General features: G+C 39.5%; 3 protein-coding genes across 9 annotated transcripts; 2 read left to right on the top strand and 1 right to left on the bottom strand.

Annotated features, from left to right (window-relative positions):
- Positions 1-840: 840 nt before the first annotated feature.
- Positions 841-12,407, top strand: LOC4324417 (protein BREAST CANCER SUSCEPTIBILITY 2 homolog B). Of its 6 annotated transcripts, none has more exons than XM_015767271.3 (34): positions 841-1,084; positions 1,184-1,240; positions 1,387-1,557; positions 1,984-2,049; positions 2,186-2,290; positions 2,454-2,588; positions 2,685-2,810; positions 2,921-3,043; positions 3,133-3,228; positions 3,315-3,440; positions 3,589-3,723; positions 3,841-3,972; positions 4,079-4,207; positions 4,339-4,464; positions 5,265-6,210; positions 6,291-6,331; positions 6,408-6,532; positions 6,610-6,749; positions 7,118-7,240; positions 7,323-7,559; positions 7,630-7,711; positions 7,790-7,840; positions 7,937-8,012; positions 8,103-8,214; positions 8,284-8,355; positions 8,861-9,044; positions 9,121-9,303; positions 9,572-9,714; positions 9,789-9,851; positions 9,934-10,147; positions 10,384-10,551; positions 10,631-10,719; positions 10,827-10,942; positions 11,920-12,407. In XM_015767271.3, exons 1-32 carry the CDS (start codon positions 907-909, stop codon positions 10,685-10,687), a joined length of 4,722 nt encoding a protein of 1,573 aa, XP_015622757.1. In that variant the 5' UTR covers positions 841-906; the 3' UTR covers positions 10,688-10,719; positions 10,827-10,942; positions 11,920-12,407. The 6 variants fall into 6 exon arrangements, with proteins under 6 accessions (XP_015622757.1, XP_015622774.1, XP_015622765.1 ...); XM_015767288.3 differs by having other exon boundaries at positions 2,918-3,043; positions 3,151-3,228; XM_015767279.3 differs by having other exon boundaries at positions 2,918-3,043; positions 4,348-4,464.
- A 257-nt stretch (positions 12,408-12,664) lies between these two features.
- LOC4324415 (protein GET4) lies at positions 12,665-19,640 on the bottom strand. The gene is made up of 12 exons (XM_015765703.3): positions 19,411-19,640; positions 18,501-18,580; positions 17,901-17,979; positions 17,467-17,548; positions 16,914-17,070; positions 16,290-16,380; positions 16,062-16,145; positions 15,633-15,679; positions 14,942-15,070; positions 14,056-14,140; positions 13,546-13,626; positions 12,665-13,009 (listed from the first exon to the last, which is right to left on the bottom strand). The coding sequence occupies exons 1-12, from the start codon at positions 19,480-19,482 to the stop codon at positions 13,004-13,006; spliced, it is 993 nt and encodes a 330-aa protein (XP_015621189.1). The 5' UTR covers positions 19,483-19,640; the 3' UTR covers positions 12,665-13,003.
- A 174-nt stretch (positions 19,641-19,814) lies between these two features.
- On the top strand, positions 19,815-22,938 carry LOC4324414 (probable protein phosphatase 2C 1). Of its 2 annotated transcripts, none has more exons than NR_190228.1 (12): positions 19,815-20,047; positions 20,474-20,525; positions 20,653-20,732; positions 20,915-21,018; positions 21,108-21,178; positions 21,256-21,335; positions 21,404-21,501; positions 21,867-21,990; positions 22,092-22,174; positions 22,272-22,320; positions 22,409-22,476; positions 22,560-22,938. NR_190228.1 is itself a non-coding variant. In NM_001428107.1 (12 exons), the coding sequence occupies exons 1-12, from the start codon at positions 19,932-19,934 to the stop codon at positions 22,650-22,652; spliced, it is 996 nt and encodes a 331-aa protein (NP_001415036.1). In that variant the 5' UTR covers positions 19,815-19,931; the 3' UTR covers positions 22,653-22,938. The 2 variants fall into 2 exon arrangements, 1 of the variants encoding a protein (NP_001415036.1); NM_001428107.1 differs by having other exon boundaries at positions 20,937-21,018.
- The last annotated feature ends 988 nt before the right edge of the window (positions 22,939-23,926 follow it).

Raw genomic sequence — 23,926 nt, 5'->3', positions numbered from 1 at the left:
AAAATCATTACGTTTCGTTCGTCTACAGTTGATTATAAGACTATAGGGTGTGTTCGGATGCCATTTTTCTCATCTCATCTCTCTCGTTTTTATATGCACGTTTTTCAAACTGCTAAATGGTGTGTTTTTTTGCAAAAAGTTTATATACGAAAGTTGCTTAAAAAATCAAATTAATCTATTTTTTTAAAAAAAATAGCAAATACTTAATTAATTACGTGCTAATAGGCCGCCCCGTTTTCCGTACGCACTATGCAAAGTTCCCATCCCTGGTAGCGAACACATTATCAAGAAAAGAACTTATGTGTACAACATTTATATATTGTGTGTACTGATGACTTAAAAATCAAATGATAAAAAATAAACTACGATAAATAAATAATCAAATAAACACAAAAATAGGTTTTAAAATTTTAAATTTTAGTTATGCCTAATAATACGGAGGGTGCAAATTGGACTGTTGATATAGCGTTTGACCTGGTTGTTGCGTTGAGCGTTGATGTGTATACCATGGCCGCTGATCTACGTGGCGGCAGTTCGGTACAGGTGGTGATAGGAGACGAGTCGGCGGGTTGGCTGATCTGTTCACGCTGACGCAACAGACGCGACGCGTCGTGCCGTGCCGTGCCGCCCTAGCAATCCTCCTCGGCGGCGGCGGCGTCCAGCCAAATGGATGTTGATGGGCTGTCACCCACCCCCGCTAATGGGCCGGCCCGTCTCGAATCTACCCGGGCCCAGCCCACCCACCGACAGCCGCTTCGCCATTTCCGCTCCGCGCTTTCCTTTCCCTCCTCGCCTCCTCCCGTTTTGAATTTTTTCCTCTCCATTTTTTTTCTTTTTTTTGCTCGTCTCTTCCTCATCCTCTCACCGCCGCCGCCGCCGCGAGCGATTTCTGGCTGTGCCGCCGGGATGCAGAGGAGGTGGCAGGTGTGGGGGAAGCCCGACGGGAGCCTCGTCTGGGTACCCGCCTCCGACGGGCCGCCGCCACCGGCGGCGGCGGCCAGTGAGGCGCCGCTTCCTCGTCCCGATCCGCAGCCGGCTGCGACGGAGCTGGGAGAGGCGCGATCCGGCGATGCGATTCCCGAAGGTTCGGTCTCTCCCTCTCTCTCTCTCTCTTCGAGGTACTATTCGTTCGTGGAATGAGCCCCCGCATTATTACTGATCCCCTTTCGCCTCGAAACCCTAGGCCCCGGCGCCGCCGATGGATGCAGCGTCCCGTCGATGGCTGACCTCTTCAACCAAGGTGCCGCACTGCCGCCTCGTCCACCCATCTCATCTCCACTCGTCCGTGTGCGGGCACGCGCGTGCTTGCCTCCCATTTACGAACTTGTTATGCCACTGCATTGTACTAAGTGTCATGTTTGTTTGCTGTGGATGTGGAAATCGCAGCTTTGGATAAGCTGGTTGCTGCTGATGGAATGGCCGAAGCGATCGAGGATTCAGGGAAAGGTGCGGTGTTCTGCACTGGGTTGGGGGGATCAGTTGCCGTCAGCGAGAGGGCTGTAGAGAGGGCCAAGGCATTGGTTGGGGAGGTCGCGGAGGAGATAAGTAATGAGAGAAGTAAGAGGTTTTGCGGTTTGCTTTTTTCAAAGTGTTACATTCTCACAACAATTTTATTGGTCTTGTGGCCCTCCTTTTGTCTTTTGGGGACACATAATATCCGCACATCTTAGATATATTAGAAGAAACGAAGACAACAAGTCATTGCAGTCCACTGAATTACAAACAAACAAGAGAAAAATGGAGCAATAAATTTGAATTATTTCCAATCTTCTGGTCATGCCCTTTCCTCTTTAGTTGCTGTGATGATTTCCTCGGGCTACTACTAGATGAAGATACCCACACACTTTTCTTTTTCTTAAAAGTTGCTGCCTATCTTTTCTGAAGTTTTGCATTTCTTGCTTTGTTGATAGCATGGAATTCAATGTCTTTCTGTTCTCTTTCTCCAAGACTTGCATACCAGGCTGATACTTGTATGTATTGCAGGGCAACCATTTGGTGATGGTTCTAATTTGGAGTGCGGATTGGGAGAAAGTAATGTTTCATTTAAAGGTAAGTTTTGTTTCAATCTCTCTTCTTGGAGATCAGGTTGGATGATTCAACTGTAGGTAGAAGTACAAAGTTCTGATTAGTTACACATTCTCGAGGTTCAATGGTATAATTCGCCTTTGCATCTTATGAAATTCAGGTGGTGTACATAAAGATAGTTTGTCTCCGATGTTCCAAACCGGATCGGGTAAAATGGTTTCACTGAGCAAGGGCTCAATTCAGAAGGCTAGAGCTGTTTTAGAAGGTAGGAAGTTTGTCATCTGCTTACTTTCTGTGTAATTACGCAGAATGTTTCATTTCTTTGGGCATGGTGACATATATTTGGCTCTAATTAATTTAGGATAGTTTGAGCTGTGTAGCACTCGACAATCTATCATGATAATGAATCTTCGTAATCTATTATTCAGGAAATGCCGAGAATTCTTCTGTCATTGCTGTACAGTCTATGTTCCATACTGGATTGGTTAGGCCAGACCCAGTCAGCAGGAGCTCCACTGATAATGCAATGACTGTTTTGGAGGGACAAACAAATCCAAAACAAGGTTATTCTGTTGACAGAATATTCTATAATTTCATCTAGCAAAATTTTACACAAAATTCTAATCATGCCTTTACTTTTTGAACGGCTGATCTTTCAGGAGATGTGGCAGATGTGTATGACAAGGAAAATTTTCCATTGTTCCAAACTGGTTCAGGTAAAGCTGTATCGGTCAGTGTAGCATCTATCCAGAAAGCTAAGGCTGTCCTGGAGCAAAATAATACAGGTGAGGATAAGATTAGATTGTCCTGCTTGTTAATTTTGAGTTAAATACTTCTACCTAATTATTGAGAAATGTGCGCCTTCTGGTTGTAATGAACTTTCCTCCCATAGTAGAAAACACGGAAGATTTTGGTAGGCCTGACCAATCTCTGATTTTCCAAACTGGTTCGCGAAGACCAGTCTTGATCAGTGAAAGATCTAGCTCTGTGGTGAAGGATGGAGGTGCTGAAAATATTGGTAAGATTGGAGTTATGTAAATGTAGCTGTTGTTATTAGTGATTTCTTCTCTGTGTGAAGGAAATTGAATTCTGACCGTGAATTCCTAGTGTTCCAAACGGGGTTAGGGAGGCCTGTTGTGGTGAGCCAGACCTCAATTCAAAAGGCAAGGACAGTATTAGATCAAGAATGTGCCAAAAGAAGTGGTAAGAAACTTTGTGTGCAGGCTTGTATTTTTTTACTGCATAATGCACAAGGTCATCAGCTTTGCTTATTTTTCTATTGGGTTCAGGACATGGAGATACTAATGTCTCCACCACTACTTTTCAAACTGAAACACCAACGTCTGTTCTGATGAGTGGTGGCCTGACTATGAATGATAGATCTGTTACACCTGAGGGGGGTGTTTCAATGCAAGGTACATGGTTTTCTGAAGTTTCCTGTAAAAGGCTTTTTTTTCATTTCATTTAAACCTGTGTTACTATCTAGTCAAATTTGGAACAATAAAAATATTTACTGTTGATGCGTTTTAGATATTTGCCATACTAATCACTGTCATCCAACAGGAAATTTTTTGGAGGCTGATGGTCACTTGCCATTATTTCAAACTGGGTTAGGGAGGTCCATTTCAGTAAGTAAAGGCTCAATTAAGAGAGCAAGTGCACTTCTGGAGCCAAGGAACATTACAAAAGAACTGGAAGGTAGGTTTCACTCAACATGTTGCTTACTGTGGTTTTGCCATTGAAATGTGTTTTTATTAGTCTACCAAGGATAAAGGAGGCATGTAGCATGTTAACAAAAAGTTCTTCATCTGTTAGATGAAGCTCACTCAGATGATGGCTGTGCCACTCCAATGTTCAAAACTGGATCAGGAAGGTCTATCACAGCAAGTGAAAATTCTAGAAAGAAAGCCCACGTTGTCTTAGAGGGCGAGGAACCAGTAAAAAATGGTAAATAAATGTTCTCAATTCATAGCTCCTTCACAAAAAAAGTTGGTATGAATAGCTTTTCACAGCTAACTCTCAGTTTAATATTGATTTCATATGTGCATATCAGTAAATAATGACACTGGAGAAGCCATTGCTCCAATGCTCCATGCTGGAATGCAGAAGTTTGCACCCCAAAATAGAAACTCAAGTCATAAGGCGATCACCCTCATGGAGCAAGGGAGCTCTATGAAAGAAGGTAAAATTTTAATTGCTGGGTTGCGCTTTAGCGTGTCTTTGCACAGTTAATTCAAATTTTTGTTCAGAAAAAATAAAAGCAAACCAGGTATATTTGTTTTCTGTTCCATTAACATGCACCTTTTTTCTAAGAATACATAGACCGTGGAAACGAACCACCAATGTTTCGAACTGGATCTGGGAAGTCAGTCTTGATTAGTCACAGCTCCGTGCAGAAGGCAAGGGCGGTTCTGGAGGAAGAAGGCAATATGAAGAAAGGTGTGTATAATGCCAATGGAAATATTCTGAGGTTTTTTTTTTTTGAGAAATAGATCCACCACTTGTTTCACCTCACATCTTTCCACCAATCTTTGCATTTCTCCGCCATCTCTGTACTTCATATCCATGAAAATGAGTAAAAGTAGGGTGTATCTGTACAGATTTCTATTTAAAGATGCATTATCATCTTGATAGAAAATTCATCTTCTTTGATCCTGTGAAATCTGGGGTTTCTCAGTTGTTTGGATAAGTAGAGTAGCTTTAGTTATGAGTTGATTAGTGTCTGCTAGATCATCACAGATTGCTGTTATTTCATAAATTTTTAGCATGAATGTGTGTTCGATTGTTGAGGTGGCTAGTCTGTGCTCCTGTGGTTTCTTTGTGGAATAATTAAATCATGGATGGGCGGTTATTGTTATGAAATTTGTAGTACTATTTCTATGCCTTTTGGTTGAAAATTAAGCCCACTTCACTGGAGGAGAAAACTAGCAATGAGCAACCGATGTTGTGCACTCTTCAATCAGAATTATGTATCTAGTTGTTTTGAGGAAGCTGTATCAACTTCTTTTATGTCATTGTTAGTAAATGAATATTCACATGAGTACAGATTTCCAAATGCATGATGTATGAGTATGATCAGCATGCGAATTCTAATAAGGTGTTGTAGTGTTATGATGTAGTAATATGGCTAGTTTATCAAATAGTATTAGCAAATGTGAAAATGATGTTTGTTATGCACTTTTCAACATATAAGTATTTTTTTTCTTTAGAAATTTCTGATTTGAGGTATTATTTTTCAGAAAATCACAAACAACTTAGCAATGTGGACAAATATATTCCGATCTTTACTTCACCTCTCAAGACAAGCTATGCAAGGACTGTACATATATCTTCAGTTGGTGTTTCTCGAGCTGCAACTTTGTTGGGTTTGGAGGAGAATACCCTTTCAACACAACTTTTAGGACATGTGGGTGATAAGCTAGGTACAAAGATAACTGTTGAGAGGGAAAATTCAGAGCACCAGTTTGGTGTAGCATCAGTCAGTGGAATTTCTGGTGGCTGCCCTATAAGCTCTGGCCCAGCTGAAAACCAAGTACTTATGGATCCACATCAGCATTTTGCATTTTCTAAAACAACGTTCTCTGATTCTAGTGAGCAAGCTATCAGGTTCAGCACTGCTGGCGGCAGAACAATGGCTATTTCTAGTGATGCACTTCAGCGTGCGAAAAATCTTCTGGGTGAATCGGATTTAGAGGTTTCACCAAATAATTTATTAGGCCACTCTTCAGCATCTGCTTGTAAAGAGAATATACAAAATTCAACTGGTCTGCGAAAAGAAGGTGAACCTGATTTATTGAAAAGTAGGGGGAACAGCAAAACTGAGCCAGCACAATTTTCCATTCCAGCAAAACCTGATAGGAAGCACACAGATTCCTTGGAATATGCTGTACCTGATGCCACTTTGGCTAACGGAAACTCCGTCAGGCTTCATGCGGCAAGAGATTTTCATCCTATCAATGAAATTCCAAAGATATCCAAGCCTTCTTCCAGATGTTCATTTGGAACTGAAAATGCAAGTGACACTAAAGATAAGGCTCGAAGACTCCAAATGCCATCTGGACCATTGATTGACATCACTAATTACATCGATACACATTCTGTTAATACTGACTACCTGGCCGGTGAGAAGAGAAGATTTGGGGGAAGAAACTCCATATCTCCCTTTAAACGTCCTCGTTCTTCCAGGTGATTTGATTTGCATCATTGTTAGCAAATTGGAAAGTCCTTGCTACCTTGCTTCTGACATCCTTGATGAAACTGGTTAGGTTCATCGCACCTATCAACATCAATAATCCATCCCCTTCTGGTAAGCTGATGGCCTAGACATGTCAGAACATTCTGAAAATTCCTTCCTACTTGATTAGTTGAACTAATTTTCACAGGAGTATCCAAACTACCTATTCAGATTAATCCCTGTCGAACAAAGCTATCTTCATGCTATCCTTTTCAACATCAAAGAAAATCGTGTGAAGAGTATTTTGGTGGTCCCCCATGCTTCAAATATTTGGTATTTATTGTGTTGCAGTTAATTTCTGTAGGTGCACTATATTCTTCACATTGTTAACTTATAACTCTTGTGACCAGACAGAAGATGTAACAGATGAAGTGAAGCTCATGGATGCAAAAAAGGCTGAGAAGTACAAGTTTAAAACAGATACTGGTGCAGAAGAATTTCAGAAGATGCTTCTTGCCTGTGGTGCTTCATTGACATACACAACTAAAGAGTAAGCATCATTCTTAATTCTGATCGTCGTTTTTCATTGTCATACTGATAATATCACTATACAAGGTTGGCCTTCAGATGCTGGTACATGTTTGTTATTACTTTACTGTTTCACTTTTTTCTAGTGAAGGCATAATTTGTGAATATCTTTTTCATGTCTCCTCGGTGCCATTCTTTTTTCTGTCTCTGTTCCATAGCAAAACATTGTTAGGATTAACAAATGGATTTACATGTTCTTCCTATGGCATGCGATTTATAAGTGTGATAATGCATTCCTTGGGGGCATATCATAGTATTTAGGCTGGATTCTTTGAGAGACTCCATGGCAATTAAATCCTGAACATCAACACTCGAAAATTTCCTTTTTAGATGGGTCAGCAACCACTACAAATGGATTGTTTGGAAGCTTGCTTCATTGGAGAGATGCTATCCAACTAGAGCTGCTGGCAAATTCTTAAAAGTTGGTAATGTTTTGGAAGAGCTGAAGTACAGGTGAGATAGTTGACATGCCTTTTCTGCCATTCCTACTGTATGGACGCATATGATTGATTAATGAAAATTTCAAGCATGTTAGGTATGACAGAGAAGTGAACAATGGCCACCGCTCAGCCATAAAGAAAATTTTGGAAGGGAATGCTTCACCATCTTTGATGATGGTGCTGTGCATTTCTGCTATTTACTCTTGTCCTGACCTAAACAACAGTAAGCCAGAGGATGATAGGGCACATACAGACGACGACAACAGTGAGAATAAAAGCTTGAGACCTGCTAAAAGGAACATGTCTACAAAGATTGAACTAACTGATGGATGGTATGTGGTTGCTTTCTCTGTATTGCACGAGTTGAAGCTGAAAGATGTTAGAACCTTTTCCTTTTCGCAGGTATTCTCTAGATGCGTCATTAGATCTGGCACTTTTGGAGCAACTAGAGAAAAGAAAACTTTTTATAGGACAGAAGCTTCGGGTACTGTGCTATTTCAACTAGTCATGAGACATGACTATAATTTACTCATAGCACCTAATATGTATTTCATCTTGGCAGATATGGGGAGCTTCACTATGTGGGTGGGCTGGGCCTGTGTCATTTCATGAGGTTTGACTAATCTTCTAAGTCTTTTAACCTCATTAGCTGTGAACATTGACTACCATTGAACCATATAATCAATTTTTTGTTGATCTCACTTTACAGGCATCGGGTACCGTCAAATTAATGATCCACATAAATGGCACCTATCGTGCAAGATGGGATGAGACTTTGGGGTTATGTATGTAATTTGAGCACAAAACTGGACACTTCTGTTCTATTATTTTTATACAGCTGGGTTGTCTTTTATAACCTATTGTGCGCATCTCAGGCAAGCATGCTGGAGTCCCACTGGCATTCAAGTGCATAAAAGCTTCAGGTGGCAGAGTTCCTAGGACACTGGTTGGAGTTACAAGGATTTATCCTGTTATGTACAGGGAGAGGTGTACTACTGGACATAAATCCATTACTAAACTCTCTCTCAGTTGCACACACTGAATTGTTTGTTTCAGGTTTTCTGACGGTCGTTTTGTGGTGAGGTCTGAAAGGATGGAAAGAAAAGCACTACAGCTGTATCACCAGAGGTATTTATTTCTCCTATTGGAGTAAACTTAACACAATTAAGTGCAATGGATGCTTATCACACCTCCAATAGAAGACAAGCAATCATGCATGGATACATCCAGTTTCTTGAAGCATACTTCCTGTTTGCCTTTTTTTTTTCTGTCCAAAACTTTCTCAATATGTTTTGGGGTTCATCATCAGTCTAGTTCACTGAAATGTGATGTGACACTTTTGACTTTATTTGCTCAAATTTTTGAAACTTTGTCAATAGCTCTCAAAATATTTAGTTTGAAAATATGTCATATGGGTAGATTTTTTAATTTATAAGTACTTTTACAATATTATAATAGAAAAAAACAGTGGTCAAAATTGCACATCAAAGACCGAATAAAGTTAATAGCGTCATATATTTAAATGTGGACGTAGTAATATTCATGAGTAGCACAAACTGTGTATTTGCACCAATACTTCCCTTTTTATGCCATTATAAATTATAATTATAATAATAATAATTACCTTATGCAGAGTGTCTAAGATTGCAGAAGACATTCAGTCAGAACATGGAGAACACTGCGACAACACTGATGATAACGATGAAGGGGCAAAAATATGCAAAATGCTAGAGAGGGCAGCTGAGCCTGAAATTCTTATGTCCAGCATGAGTTCAGAGCAGCTGCTGTCTTTCTCATATTATCAAGAAAAGCAAAAGGTCTGGACGCATAACTATAGCATCTCATCTGTCTGCTAATATTTTATGTTTTTTAAACTACACCATTATGTTGCAGATTGTCAGGCAAAATGAAGTAGCTAAGAAGGTTGAAAATGCTCTTAAAGTTGCTGGGCTTAGTTCAAGAGATGTTACACCATTTTTGAAAGTGAGGGTGACGGGCCTTATCAGCAAACACTCCGCCACAAAATCTGGCTGCAGGGAAGGGTTAATAACAATTTGGAACCCTACCGAGAAGCAAGTACGGTACAATAATTCTACAGCATATAAGTGTCAGAAATCATCTTTATTCTTTCTTATGAACAGAAAAAAAGAACAAAAGATTTGGTGTTATGTCATCAAGAAAACAAGCCAGTGATTGTCATATATTTTTGTGTGTAGCGTTACCTGCTATATGTCTTTAGGACAACAAGATGCACATGCCTATTTTCTTTGCAATATTCCCATAGTTATGTGCTAATGAGCAAATATACCTAAAACAATTTTCATTTCTGTATTGCCACTGGCAGAAATCCGACCTGGTGGAGGGACAAATTTATTCTGTCACAGGACTGTTGGCTTCAAGCTACTTTACAGAAGTATCCTACTTGAGTGGTAGAGGATCATCTACAGCATGGACGCCTTTAGCAACCGCACAGACTACAAATTTTGAGTAAGAGACCTCATTGGACATGATGGTTGCACTGCATTTAGAAAACTTAACCATGTCCCTTTTTCATGATGCAGACCATTTTTCACCCCTCGTAAAGCAGTTGAATTGTCACATTTTGGTGAAGTGCCACTTACAAGGTCAGCCCTGTCTCAAGCTGACTTGCTGAATCTCCTGTTGTATTATGAACCTTTTATAATGAGCCGTTCCTTTTTGTTTCAGCGAATTTGACATTGCAGGTGTTATTTTGTATGTTGGGAATGTTTATTTATTGAACAACCAGAATAGGCAGTGGCTCTTTTTGACAGATGGATCTAAATTTATCTCTGGAGAAAAGTATGAAGAGCAAGATGACTGTCTTCTGGCAGTTAGCTTTTCTTCCAAAACCACTGGCGAGGATTCTGCATTCTTCAATTATGCCCTTTCTGGACATATAGTATGTGATCTTCCATTGCACTGACTATATCTCAAGTTGACTAATCTTTGAAGTCCGAAATTCATGAGTCCCATATGAAATGCGAGTAGTTATGAATTAAACAGTGCCTCGTGTAATTTTCTGTGTAGACGAGCTATATCCCAGTTTCTTTTCTGCAGGCCCTTCACATAATTCTTCAGATTTACCCCTTTGTAGTGCAAGTGCAATTTTAACTCACTGTTACGTTTGTTTCTCAGGTTGGTTTTAGTAATCTGGTCAAGCGAGATAAAGACCAGATGAGGCACGTGTGGGTAGCTGAGGCGACAGAGAGCTCCACCTATAGTCTCTCCCACGAGATACCTAAAAAATCACATCTCAAAGAGGCTGCCACTTCTGCTGAAAAATGGGCTTCAAATTCTCATCCTGTAAGTTTCTTCACACCACAGAGATCCTGTTCTGATAAGATGGACAGTCTTATTGTCACTTTCTGTTGATCTCTTGCAGATGATTCAGCATCTGAAGGAAAGAGTTCTGCAAATAGTTGGTGACAGTGGTGGCTGAAGTACTCTGAATGGTGCTGCTCGTAGAACAGTGTAAGGAATCTCTCGGAGTTCTATCAAGCACAACTATATTATTTTTTCGGACATGTTTTTCTTTGTCGTTCCAGTGCTTCACTTGAGATAACGTTGATTGGAAGTAGTTTGTTTCAGGACTCGACCAGAATGAAGCCTATGGCAGTGGATGCTCGTTGTCGACTAGACAACTGACAGTCTTGATAAATGCTGCATGGCATACGAATGATGGATGGATACGACGGTATGAAACTCACTTTGTCATATGGTTTTCTAGTCATAACTAAATATCTTGATTTTTTATTGTAAATAACTGGGCTATAACTATAAGCCTACAATCATCTTTCTTAAACAAAACTTGGACTGTAATAAATAGCATGTGTGTTCATTAGGGCGAGGCACGTTAAGAAACACGGGTACACTTCATGATGAATTAGCTTCACAACCATCTTATTGAACATTATCTGCATATTTAACATGTAACATCAGAAGATTATGTATAATGAAACATGTTGCGCACTGCATAATACCACTACTCCCTCCGTCCCAAATGATAGGGCGTCCCTTTTTAAGAAAAAACATATTCGGTAGCTTTTGACCAATAATCATACTAACTATATCTATACTATGTATTATGCATGTTATATCACTAGATTTATATTTTGAAGTACATTTATGTGATGCTAATTTCATATTTGTTGGGATTATAGAATGAAATAAAATAATGATCAAAGTATGTTATTGAAGACCGTGTAAAAAAATATAGGCCATATAGTTTGGGACAGAGGGAGTATATTGTACTTTCTATGCTCAAATTCGTGAATTGCTGACTGCTCCTTACATTTCAGGTTATAAGATGTTTTGACTTTGGTTAAAGTCAACTGTTTCAAGTTTGACTAAGTTTATAAGTTTATAGACAAATGTAGTATAATAGCTATAATACTAAATTAATTTCATCAAATCAATAATTGAATATATTTTCATAATAAATTTGTCTTGTGTTTAAAATATTACTACTTTTTTTACAAACTTAATCAAATTTTAAGCAGTTTGATTTTGACTAAAGTCAAAATGTTTTATAACCTGAAATAGAGGAAGCATAATAGTCACCTGTGCCAGTGTTTACCAGTAGATAGCATAGACCATAGGTGGCAATTCGCACGCTGCATCATATGTTTATTAATAAAGCAATGCATGGTTTATGTGATTTTGTGCGAGCAGGACGTGATTGGCACGTGGAGGGACAGATCAGCGGATTTGGACACGAGATATCCTGCTGGCGAGGAAATGGTTAGACTCCCACCACGACATCATCCTGCTGGCGTTTGAGCGTCCCAAGTTTCAACATGGAGCGTCATGCTGCCCTCCCAATCCCATTGAACACGCACATCTGCTCGTCGTTCGCTATGAGCCTATGAATTATAGATTACGAGCATCTGGTGTCTGCTGCCTATCCTGACTTGTAATTATCCGGTGTATAAAGTTGTGTATGGAGGCTTAGTTTGATCATTTTGATATTTCTACAGCCATTTTACATGCGTTTAGGGAAAAAAAATAGTAATACGTGCTATAGCTAAGTTATTGATACTCAATTCTCAAATTGGAGAACAGCCCTGACGCAATTATATGGTTGTATTTCTCACTCCAATATCCAATTGGGGAAAATGTCTGTTGTTTAAATTTCTATGATATTTTAGACTTCCCAGATATGTTTAATGTGCAATTGGAGTATATTACAGCTTTTTTAGCCTACTGTCTGCAACTCTTCCATCCTCATTTGGCCAGTGGCATGGGCCAAATCTCTCGGTCATTACCCAGTAATGGCCTGAATTCACGGCCCGTTTCAAGCTGTTATATATGGACCTTAACGTTAGGCCATTGCCCTAACTTTCAGCCCACATATTTTGACGGGCCGCACTGTCTAACCAAACAATCGTGTACGCGAAGATGAAGGGAACATGAGACCAGTCAGGATAAATGCCGTTTTAAAACTGCAAAACTGGAACTACAAAAAATGTTAAAGAATAGTAATATCATTAGAACACGACCATGATACGAGCAAAACAGTTGAATGGTTTTACAAGAGATCAGTGGTAACTGGAGCATATATCATCATATGCAGTTTGGAGCTAAATGTATGGCCTCAGGATAATCAAGGCTGAGGAAGGCAGCAACAGAACTTTTTCTTATGCTCTTTTCGGGCCGGGCCGGGTGTTCATCTTCCAGCAGCAATTTGTATTAGCGAACGAAATGCGCGTCGGGAGCTTTGTGCTGGAATATTTATGACGAAATCCTTTTCTCATCATTATACCTGCAGAATACAAAGAACAAGATCAATAATGGCTTGTATCGGAACTAGGTTGCCGACTTCTAGTCATTGTAATAATATTGGCTACACTAATGGTTTAGTATTGATTATCTGTTTGCTTCATTGTACTTGGGAAACTATACGTGAAATTACATGAACGTACAGAAAAGGTGAATTGAACAAAACAAAATGAAGATGGCAATATTTATAACTGAAAGAAAGAACTCAAATTTTTTTTCTTGTTTGTTTACCACGTAACAGGTGGACATCCGTGACTTCATAAGCTACATAAAATTTGCACTTCAATTCCTGAATGCTTAGATCAACTGCAATTTCAAATTATAGAAATATATATTCTTTCCTCTAAACATGATATGCACTTCATGAAACGTAATTTCGGCATGACTGATATGGAACTAAAGGCATACGACGGTAGTTATTGTGAAAAGCAACTGGTGTGTACTCAACTTCAAAAGTAATCAATGCAATGTACTAGCAATCGGCATGAATGAATGATAGATGAAAGATGTAAATCTTACCCTGAACATATCACCAAAAAGTCCTTCCAAAGCGCTCTGGCTCCGTATTCCATAAAATTTTGCGGCTATTTCATCTAATAACTGAAACCCAACCATAATATCACGTGAGCTCTGTTTCAGCTTGTTTTTCATATATGATAGAAAGCATTAACTACCTTCTTCAAGTTACTCTGCTAGTTAATGTAATGGAAGTTCTATCCACATATTACTCTGCTAGTAGAGTTAAATATTAAGCACATTATAAGTGCAGATGGTCCTTTATCAACACTGTTTACATTTCCCTATGGACAGCACATGATAACAAGGTTGTTGGTGGATTAAATTGTAGAGTTTCCTACATGATCTAATATAACTCTTGTGAACACATTGTTTTATGACAACTATGCAGGGAACATGAAAAATATAATTTTTCCCAGTTCTTGTTAAGTTAATCTTTGAAAGAATAAGATGTTTTGGTGCATGTTTTACAGCTGTTTAGCAAGCTAACACTATATTTGATGAAATAGCTACCTCCTCAAATACAGGGTCGTGATCTGTACTTGTCTTGTACTTCTGCCGCAGTGTCCTGAAAAGAGGGTAAGCATCTCTTTCGAGCCTGTAAACATAGCATGCAGTCAGTAATATAACCACGACCAGAGGAAACAATGAGAAAAAAAAACTTGTTGCTTGTATAAAATAACGTCTGGGCTTGGTATACACGTACAAGTAACAAAATGCAAAACTATCTCATCAATTATTCGAAAGATGCATGGAAACTTGGATAATTGAAACTGTAGGATCAGTTTGTTTACAGTGAACAGAAAGCTACCTAGGCAACCTAGATCAACATATTGCGCAGTGATACACAACAAGCACACAATAGATCCTAGATTTACAGTGTTAAAATTATCACATCATCAATACAGTCAAATATAATCATTATCCTGCATAGCATGCAATCTAACAGCAAAGCATCAACCAAATCTAACAGTTTGAACTTTAACCATCAGTGAGAACTTAAACATGGCTAAGTTATATAAGGTTATCAGAATTTTTCAATAACCATCAAAGAAATATTTAATATTTTTATATGCATTCATGATCTGTACTGAAAACAAATCCTACATAAACTATGAACATATCTCAAAGGTGGAAAATAGTCTAATACCCAGGTAATGTACCTAGGCCATGAAAGATTTTCCCATAACTGGTGGTTCTTTCAAAAAAAAAAGAATTGTTCCTGCGATCAGTATTTTTTAGTAGAAACATGTAAGGATGAAACTACTCTGCAGGTGTCCTCTAAGTTATCATGGCAAATTGCAGCATGAATGCACACAAATACATGAGAACATTGCAGAACAAAAATGTGGAAAAGAAACATAAAAATAATGCAAACTGAAAGACAGGAAAGACTTACGTCGGTAAGAGATACTTGATGAACTGAATTAAATCTGTTTTGGGGATTTCCAAGTCAGCAGATTTTAGTTGATCCTTCAGCTCGTCCATGAGCAAATTTGCATCCCTAAGATTCCCTTGTGATAGATACCTTAAATAAAAATGCAGTATATCAGAAAAACAAGCATCTGAGCACGTCTTTTTCCCCAAAAATTTCTTATTTATTCATCCTATAACGAAACACTTTCTTAACTTTGATTTTTCTGAAGTTAGCTTTGATTTTTCTGGTCCCCAGTGCAAGAATTTTGACACTTCCTTTTAACATACTATAGTACTATAAACATAATAAAATAATATATTATGTAACTATTTCCGAAGTTCGATCAAATTCTAATATTTTACCTTGGATGGAGCACTTTATAGTGTGCTCCTGTATGTGCTTAAGTATCCAAAGGAGATTTGTATATAACTTAGCAGGATATTGTATTGATGCATATTGAGGAAATATATCCTAATGCATGATTTGCTAGCACATTCCTAAATATGTATATTGTTTACTCATTGTAAACAGAACATGAAATAGAGAACTCCCTATGAAATTCGGTTTCTGCATTGCAAGATGCAAACATCTTCCATGGCTTTTAGAAATTTTGCCAGTGTCAAAACAATGCACTCTTTGAAAGGAAAAAAAAAAGAAAGAAATTATATCTTACATTAGGACACCACGTGCTATTGCAGTATCATCTTCACCAGGGTAGCACTGTGCAGTAAGAAAAATATTAATAAAAATATTTTTTTGATTGAGAAAAAACATCTATGAATACTGCTTTACACGAAGATTATGTTGGTCTTGAAATAATCCAACCCAAAAATGGATATAGATAACTGATTGAACAATCACTTGCTGGCACCGTGTTTCTATTTTCGGAGAAGGATGACCTCCAACTCAAATAAAAACTATAAGCAAGAGACCCGTTGTAAAATGAAAATTGTTGTAAAGAATGTGAACCTACTGATCATATTCAGATAAGACATTTTAATCATTGCTCAGAGAACAGAAGAATGTAACAGTTCAATAGAATTTGGCATTAGACAATCATCAGCTGCAAGTCTATTATCAATTATTTTCTAAAAACCATTACCTTTCCCATAAAGTTCGCCAGCATAGAGGCAAACTTTTTAGGATCATTTCCCCTCACAAAATGACTTGACACTTTAGTCATGTCCTGCATCCAACGGCAGTCAACACGAACCTTAGCAAACCACAAAGGCATTAAAGAGTAACAGTTGAAAAGACATAAAATTTCAGCTCTAAAACAAACACAATATATTCATGTCAGAAAAATAGTTCTATAATTTATAAACAGTACCGTTTCTGGAGATTCAGAATATATGTATTCCGCCAACATAACATGCAGCTCAGGAGATCCACTTCTTGATGCCCCAACCTCAGCAGACCACCTTAATAAAGGATTGATATGCTATTAGTGGCATATAAATATAGCAGGCAGAAAATTGAGAAGAGTCAACTAGATGACCACATTGTCCATTAACAGAGTTAAACATAAAGATTCAAAGATCCCATGGAAATGATTCTTATATGTTGCACACCTTGAGTTCATCTTAAAATCACAAATTCGTGACCATCTCCTTTTTCATTTTTTTCTGAGAGCATTATTGTAATAAACAAACTTACACAATCAACATCTGGATTTTTATATGCAAGTGAGCAACGAGAACAGATCATTTGTTTTTACCATCATGATAAGCTCAATTGTCTGTTCTACTTTTGTCAGTAATGAACTACTGGTCAAGCACTACAGTTAACAAGTCCTGGTCATAGTATAGATGCTATTCAACAGTTTGATGTATTTGCCTTAAGATCCACTTAAACAAACTGCCATGTTTAGATGAAGATGTTTGATGCTTGCATGAAGGATATTTAGTTTTTCTACTCAATTTACTTGGATTAATGAAAATTAGTACAACCTTACCTGATAGCAGCTCTCAGGAATGATGAACAACTCTCAGAACGCACTTTTGCTGCAGAAATAGCTTCGGATAATTTCTGCCCGTCGTCATCATAATCATCTCCAAGGAAGTGTGGAACAGATATCCTGGGGAAGGCGTCGTACATCTTTCTGATACGATCTAAGGTTTACATATAGTTTCAATCACAAAATGTGATACTAACAAATCAAACTAGAAACATGTTCTCATTCATAATAAAGTAAGTATCTTATTCAATTCAATTAAAATCTAAGGGAAAAGTGATCTTCTGAAGGTAAACAAACAAAGAGAAGACAAAGTAAAGCTAGAGCCACAATTAGGACTAGTAAACACTGCTTCCACTAACATTTTAAACAACTTTGATTCTACAAAACTTTACAAGTGATGGACATTAGGAGTATGCTACAAATAAAATATTGTAAATATGTTCCAAAAATGAAATCTAGATGTGTATTTACTTACAGGATAAATATGCAATTTATTAGCATGTTAATGATATAAAGAAATAGTAGCTTTTCACTATGAGAGAAGACTGACCAAAGGTTTCTTCATTATAAGGAAGCGCTGCCTTGACAAGGGTGTCCACAAACATTATAGCAAGTTCACCACCACAAGTTACCTGAAATCAGGAATTTTTAACCAATAAGGCAAAAATGTGAAGGTTTAAAATGATATAAAACACCAATCTAGGATAACACATGTATGTAACTACAGCATAGCACCCAATAAAAACATCCCATAATAAGATGTGAATCACTACCACCACATCGACAATACACACATTAAAAAAACAACTTCAAATGAACACGTCAAGGTCCATTGGCTGGTTGCAACAAATCGTTACGAAGGGAGCAATGAGCTTTTGGTTGGCTCTCTCTTCTCTTTTCTTTTGGGAGGGGTGTTACTTTGCCATCAAATGTAGCGAATATTTTTTTTTTACTTAGATCTATGAAATTTAGCTTTGATAGAACCTGCCCATGCTTCAGTTGAACTAAAGCTCCTGACTGAAGGATGTCCAAGGCTTCCAAATACTTCTGAGCAGCAATATACCTGCAAGATATGAGACACAATTAATCAAAATTGTATTCCTGAATTGGCACTTTTTGTCTACAATATCTTTCAGACAAAGCTCATGCCCCTTTCCTTTATTAAGAAATCAATAAATCTAGTCAAAGAAAATAGCCATTTTGTGCATGAATAACATTTTTCATTGTGATCATATGAAACATACTTGTAGGATCCAGTAATACTGCTTCTATGCAAATGTAAACATTCTGGTCATTGTTTTACTTTGAATTTGTTTAATGTCCTAACAATCCTGACATTAACTATTTTTAAGATGCTGCATTAGCCAAATAACTATGATAATAGACGGAAGATTGTATAACAAAGATTCTAAATTCAATCAACTCATATTATTTAGCAGATCCAATTTAAGTTATAAAAAGTGAATGGTTGATTTCTATCATATGCTAAGCAGTTCTGAAATAGACAACCATAAGCAAGATGGTCAAATGCAAGTTAAAGGGGAATCAATCATTGTGGCTTCAGTTAAATTATTCACAGAGTACCTTGCACCGGTTGACTTGTACATTTGTTGGGCTTCATAATAATTTCCTTCAGCCACCATATTCTCAAGCTTTTCGATTGTCTGAAAACAAACACCTCACGGTTACAAACATCAATCCAAAGGGAAATATACTCAATGTTGTCAAAGATGGGTATGAGGAACCATGCTGGGACTGGGAACACTTCAAAGAGGATCCAAACCAGGTATACCCACAGCTAGGCCTTGTTCGGTTACGTCTGGATTCAATCCGGGCCAGGAATGACAAGTATAGTAAGAAATTTATGATAGATACAATGAGAGACCGGGATTTTTTCGGGCCGGGAACTAATTTACTCATGATAGGGACAACAAAACATCCGGATTAGTTCCACACCTCTTGACTAGTGGATTGATTCCCGGTCTCTTATTGTCTCTATCATGAGTAAATTGGCTCCCGGCCCGGAATAATTCCCGGTCTCTCATTGTATCTATCATAAATTTCTTACTGTACTTGTCATTCCCGGCCCGGATTGAATCCGGGCGTAACCGGACAAGGCCCTAGTGATTATGCGCACAACCAGGTGGTGCGGACTGCGGAGAGTAAATCATTGATGCCTTTTTTTATCATCATCAAACCACAATAAGTAATCTTAATTTTTCTTAGAAATATTACGATTGATTTTTCCAGCTAGTAGTTCCACACAATAAAATGGCGAGATTCGCAATTGGACATGATTCGGTACTAGAACCCTAGTTTCCTCAAATTCGCCACGAAGAGTCGGGTAATCGACCCCCTCGCCCCTCTACGCCCCAAGGTCGAAAAACACCGAGATCAAACTAGCGCATCGCGCACGCAACAGCGAATCCCGCGCACCTCGCGCAAATGTTACACTCGCAATACCCAAGGCACGGGGAGAGGAGGGATCCCTCACCTGCTGGGGAGGAGGCAGGTCGCGGCGCGACCTCATGCTCATCGACGACCTCATGCTCAGGGACCGCGACATGGCTCCCCCGGCGATCTCAGCACGGCGGCGGAGTACCGTAGCGGGCGCGGGCGCCGGCGCGGCGGTGGTCGGAATCGCGGCGGCGAATTCGCGAGCTCCGGCGATGAGATGGGCGGCTTCGCCTCCTCGTGATTTGGGGCGCGGGTGGGTGGCTGGGTGCGCGTCGATCGTGCTCGCGCGAATCTTAAAGCAGTTCCCCCGTTTCTGACCCGGATTCTTACTCGAACCCCCTTGGAAATCCACTTATTCTGCGATTAGTCCTTATGTAGTAAACTTTTTCACTTTGGTCCTTACGAGAATAGATAATACGTAAGGGGTGTATTTGAAAAAGTGCCGTGCTAGTGACGTGTCTTGCCTGCCTCCACCACTAGCGAGCGAGCGAGCGATTCACGGTGGCCGCGGGCGACGGAGGCGAGGCGAGGAGGAGATAGAGCAGCAGCAAGCCAGCCATGGCGGCCTCCTCCACTGCTACCCGCCTCTCGCCGCCTCGCCTCCACGCACCCACTACCCCTTCTCCCCATCTCCCGCTTCGCCGCTCGCGCTTCTCCCCTCTTCGCGCCGCCAAGTATGCCTCCCTGCTTACACCTGTTCGATCCTCTTATCTTTGCCCTTACGATAAGTTTCAGTCCACGAAATGTTCGGTTTTATCGAATTCTCGGGTTCCTAAGACATGCGTTTGATTATCAGTAGTACTTGGGTCAAGGTGCAAATCTTAAGTTGTAATGGAGCAATGTTCTCACTGATAGTTTATTTTTTCACCGGGCCGGCAAAAGAACCGGCCAAGTTTTGTATTAAGAAGGAGAGAGAGTTTTACAACAAGAACACCCTAAGCCAGGAATGGCTTAGGCTACAGAAAATCGTCTCAGCGATTTAGACTACAAACAAACACAGCTGCTAATATATATTTCAGTCTCACTGATAATTTCAGTCTTTAGTTATTTCTAGTGTGCTTCATCTGTCAGTGTTTGGTAATGTGAGCCTGTAATTGTAGGTTGGAAGCTGTGTTAACTATTGGAACTCATCTAATACCACACCCAAGAAAGGTTAGTCATTTTTTAGATAAACATATTAATATATTACTCTTCTGGTAGTGTTTTTTTCCCCTTCATACTCAATTATACAACAGAAGCAACCATTGTTTGATATTTGAATGTTCTTCAAATTCTGAAGGCTGAGACTGGCGGAGAAGATGCTTTCTTTGTGAACGGCGATGATGGTGGAGTGTTTGCCGTCGCAGATGGAGTTTCAGGGTACACCATCTTCGCTGCAATGAATTGTTTTGTACTTTTGTCCCTGAAAAGAACTGCTTCAATAAATTGTAGATTGTGCTTTTGTTTCCTTCCTTTTAATTTTGGGTTGATTTCAGCACTTCTCAAAAAAATACATGGTGTTTTCAGCAATTCGCATTAACACAAGGTTTTTATCCTGCTAGTCATTCTCTTGTCTACTGACAGATGGGCAGAAAAGGATGTCAATCCGGCTCTGTTTTCTCGAGAGCTCATGGCACACACTTCTACTTTTCTCAAGGATGAGGAGGTATTTCTTAATTGACATCAGTACTGATATAAAGTCACGTACACTATACGTCAATTTGCATATCAAATAGGAGTTTCTATCCATCACAGGTCAATCATGATCCTCAGCTTCTTCTAATGAAGGCTCATGCTGCAACAACTTCTGTTGGATCTGCAACTGTGTAAGCATATATCTACATTGTTATGTTAGTACAACTTTACAGGTCAAAACCTAATGACTTCTTTGGAACGCTAACAGAATCATTGCAATGCTTGAGAAGACAGGGATTCTAAAAATTGCAAGTGTGGGAGATTGTGGTTTGAAAGTAATTAGAAAAGGTTAGCATGAACAAATTTATAGATTTCTTAAAGTTTATTAGCATACTTATCTGTTCTCTTCTTCCTAGGCCAAGTAATGTTCTCTACATGTCCTCAAGAACATTACTTTGACTGCCCATACCAGTTAAGCTCTGAAGCAATTGGTCAAACGTATCTGGATGCACTGGTATGTGCCTTATTGTAGGTCAGAATAATAGAGCTGTGTGTGTGACGATTGTTTTATTAGCATACTCAGTTCTAGGTGGTTGCCCATATGTTACAACGAGTCCAAGACATGCACATTAATTATTTCTTAATTTGAAAACTCTATATGATCTCAAGTCATGCAGATATTTTGCATGTGTGGACAAATCAAAATTATGGGGAAGATCTTACAAGGGACACGCATGCATGCGCAAATCTATCCATAAAAGATACCACTAATGCAGTGGAAACATAATACCAAGTGCTTCACTACAGTAATCAAGATAGTCGTACAAGATTTAAGCATTATTTGTAGAACCTTCTGATTTTGATCCAGTTGTCTACCAGGTTTGCACAGTAAATCTTATGGAGGGTGATATGATTGTCAGTGGCTCAGATGGATTTTTTGACAATATATTCGATCAAGAGATCGTTTCTGTCATTTCCGAGTCTCCAGGGGTAGATGAAGCTGGTAAGTGGTAAATATCTCAGTTTTGAATTGGGGGCCACCAAACACATGTTCCAGTCCTCCCAAATTCCAATCCTTCTGAAAGTTTGATGTTTTTTCCACAGCAAAAGCACTAGCAGAGCTTGCAAGGAAGCATTCAGTGGATGTCACCTTTGATTCACCCTACTCAATGGAGGCTCGGAGTCGGGTGCGAAACATATACCCCTCAACAATCTTTTCTGTTCAGATTGTTACAGCCAAAAAGGGATGACAGAAATTTCTTCATTCTGATCACTTGAATGCAGGGTTTTGATGTCCCCTCGTGGAAAAAGTTCATTGGAGGGAAACTAATAGGTACGCATGAACTCATACACATACTATCATGCTCTACTCTATGCAGAACGCAAAGTAATCTCATGATGCCTAAATTTCATCTATGCAGGTGGTAAGATGGATGACATTACGGTTATTGTTGCACAGGTGAAGGCAGTGATGATCCCAGATGATGAGGTGAACCTACAAAATCTTCCAATCTTGATATGCAGATAAGGCAGTTTCACCTTGGGATTCTTACTGTTGAGTGAAATTTACAGGGTGTTGATGAAGAAAAGGGTCAAGGGGATGAGCAAGGCAGTGCTGTTGCCGTTGCATCCTCTGAACAGAAGGAAGACTCAATTACCACATAAACAGTAAAATCAATGATACCGCAATCACAATGTAACTACTGATTCTTCAAAGCGACGTTCTTCGTGCGCCGCCATTTTCTATTTTATGTCTTCCTCCTTATCTTTTCTCTAAGGATGTACATTTGTAAGTTTCTACTGGAGGGAATACAACTCAATCAAAATACTCATGTACAGCCGAATTCCCTGCAGAATTGAGTCGCTACGAATACACCTCTCTTTCATTTATTGCTGAAAATTGTGACTTTCCTTTTATACAAGTCACCCATTTACATATGCATTCTATCTCTTTTTTTCCCTCCTTTGTCTTTTATTTTTTGAGAAATTGTCTGTATTATTGTTGAGAATGGCAGTCGGGCACGACGGGCACGAGTAGTGACTACCCATACCCATGCCCACGAGGTAATTTATGCTCGCGGGCATACCCGTTACTACATGATGAGCAAGGAACACTACTCATGCCCGTTACCCGCGGGTGCTATGTGCCCGCGGGTATGCCCGTTTACCCGTCACAAACTCACAGTTCAACATTTCAACCACAAATCTCCACAAGCAGAGAGACATTATCGCAATTTAAAGAAAGGGTACAGTTGTATCAAGTTCAACAATACAAGCATTACAAGTTCATCAATACTAGATGGTGGCATTTATACTAATTTGACCGAGGGACCACATATCAGTTGGTTTTTGCGGGTAAATGGGCGAAGCGGGCCAGTGCCCGTATGCCCATTGGGTATAGGTTTTGACCCAATAAAAAACCCACTGGTACTAAATGGAGAACAAACCCAACTTTATTAGGGTTTTTACCCACGGGTAAACGGGCAAACGGTTTAAATTGCCATCCCTACTTGAGAGAACTTGTGCAGAGTAGAAGTGAATTGGATGGAATCGGTAAAAAAAAAATTAATTGAACAGGCTGTTGGGCAGTGGCCTTCGGGAGAAGACCAGGGTTTCATTTACCGCCGGGGCCGCGGTTACCGCGCCCCGGCGGTAAGCACGGTTACCGCACGGTAACCGCGGTAACCGTGACAAACCGCGACAAACCGTACAAAATTTATCAAAAATTCAAATTATTTTTTAAATTTATTTGAATTTGACGCGGTTACCGCGGTTTACCCCTTACCGTACCCCCGCGGTAAGCGCGATAACCGCGGTAACCGCGCGGTTTACCGCGGTAAATGCAACCCTGGAGAAGACTACGCGGCCCACCATCACGGCCCAATCGATGAACCCCCCGGAATCCCTAAACCAACAGCAAGAGGAAGTCTCTCCTGCTC

This window comes from Oryza sativa, chromosome 1, assembly GCF_034140825.1.
Source record: "Oryza sativa Japonica Group chromosome 1, ASM3414082v1".
Classification (NCBI taxonomy): Eukaryota; Viridiplantae; Streptophyta; class Magnoliopsida; order Poales; family Poaceae; genus Oryza; species Oryza sativa.
This window is presented reverse-complemented; position numbering and strand designations above follow the sequence as displayed.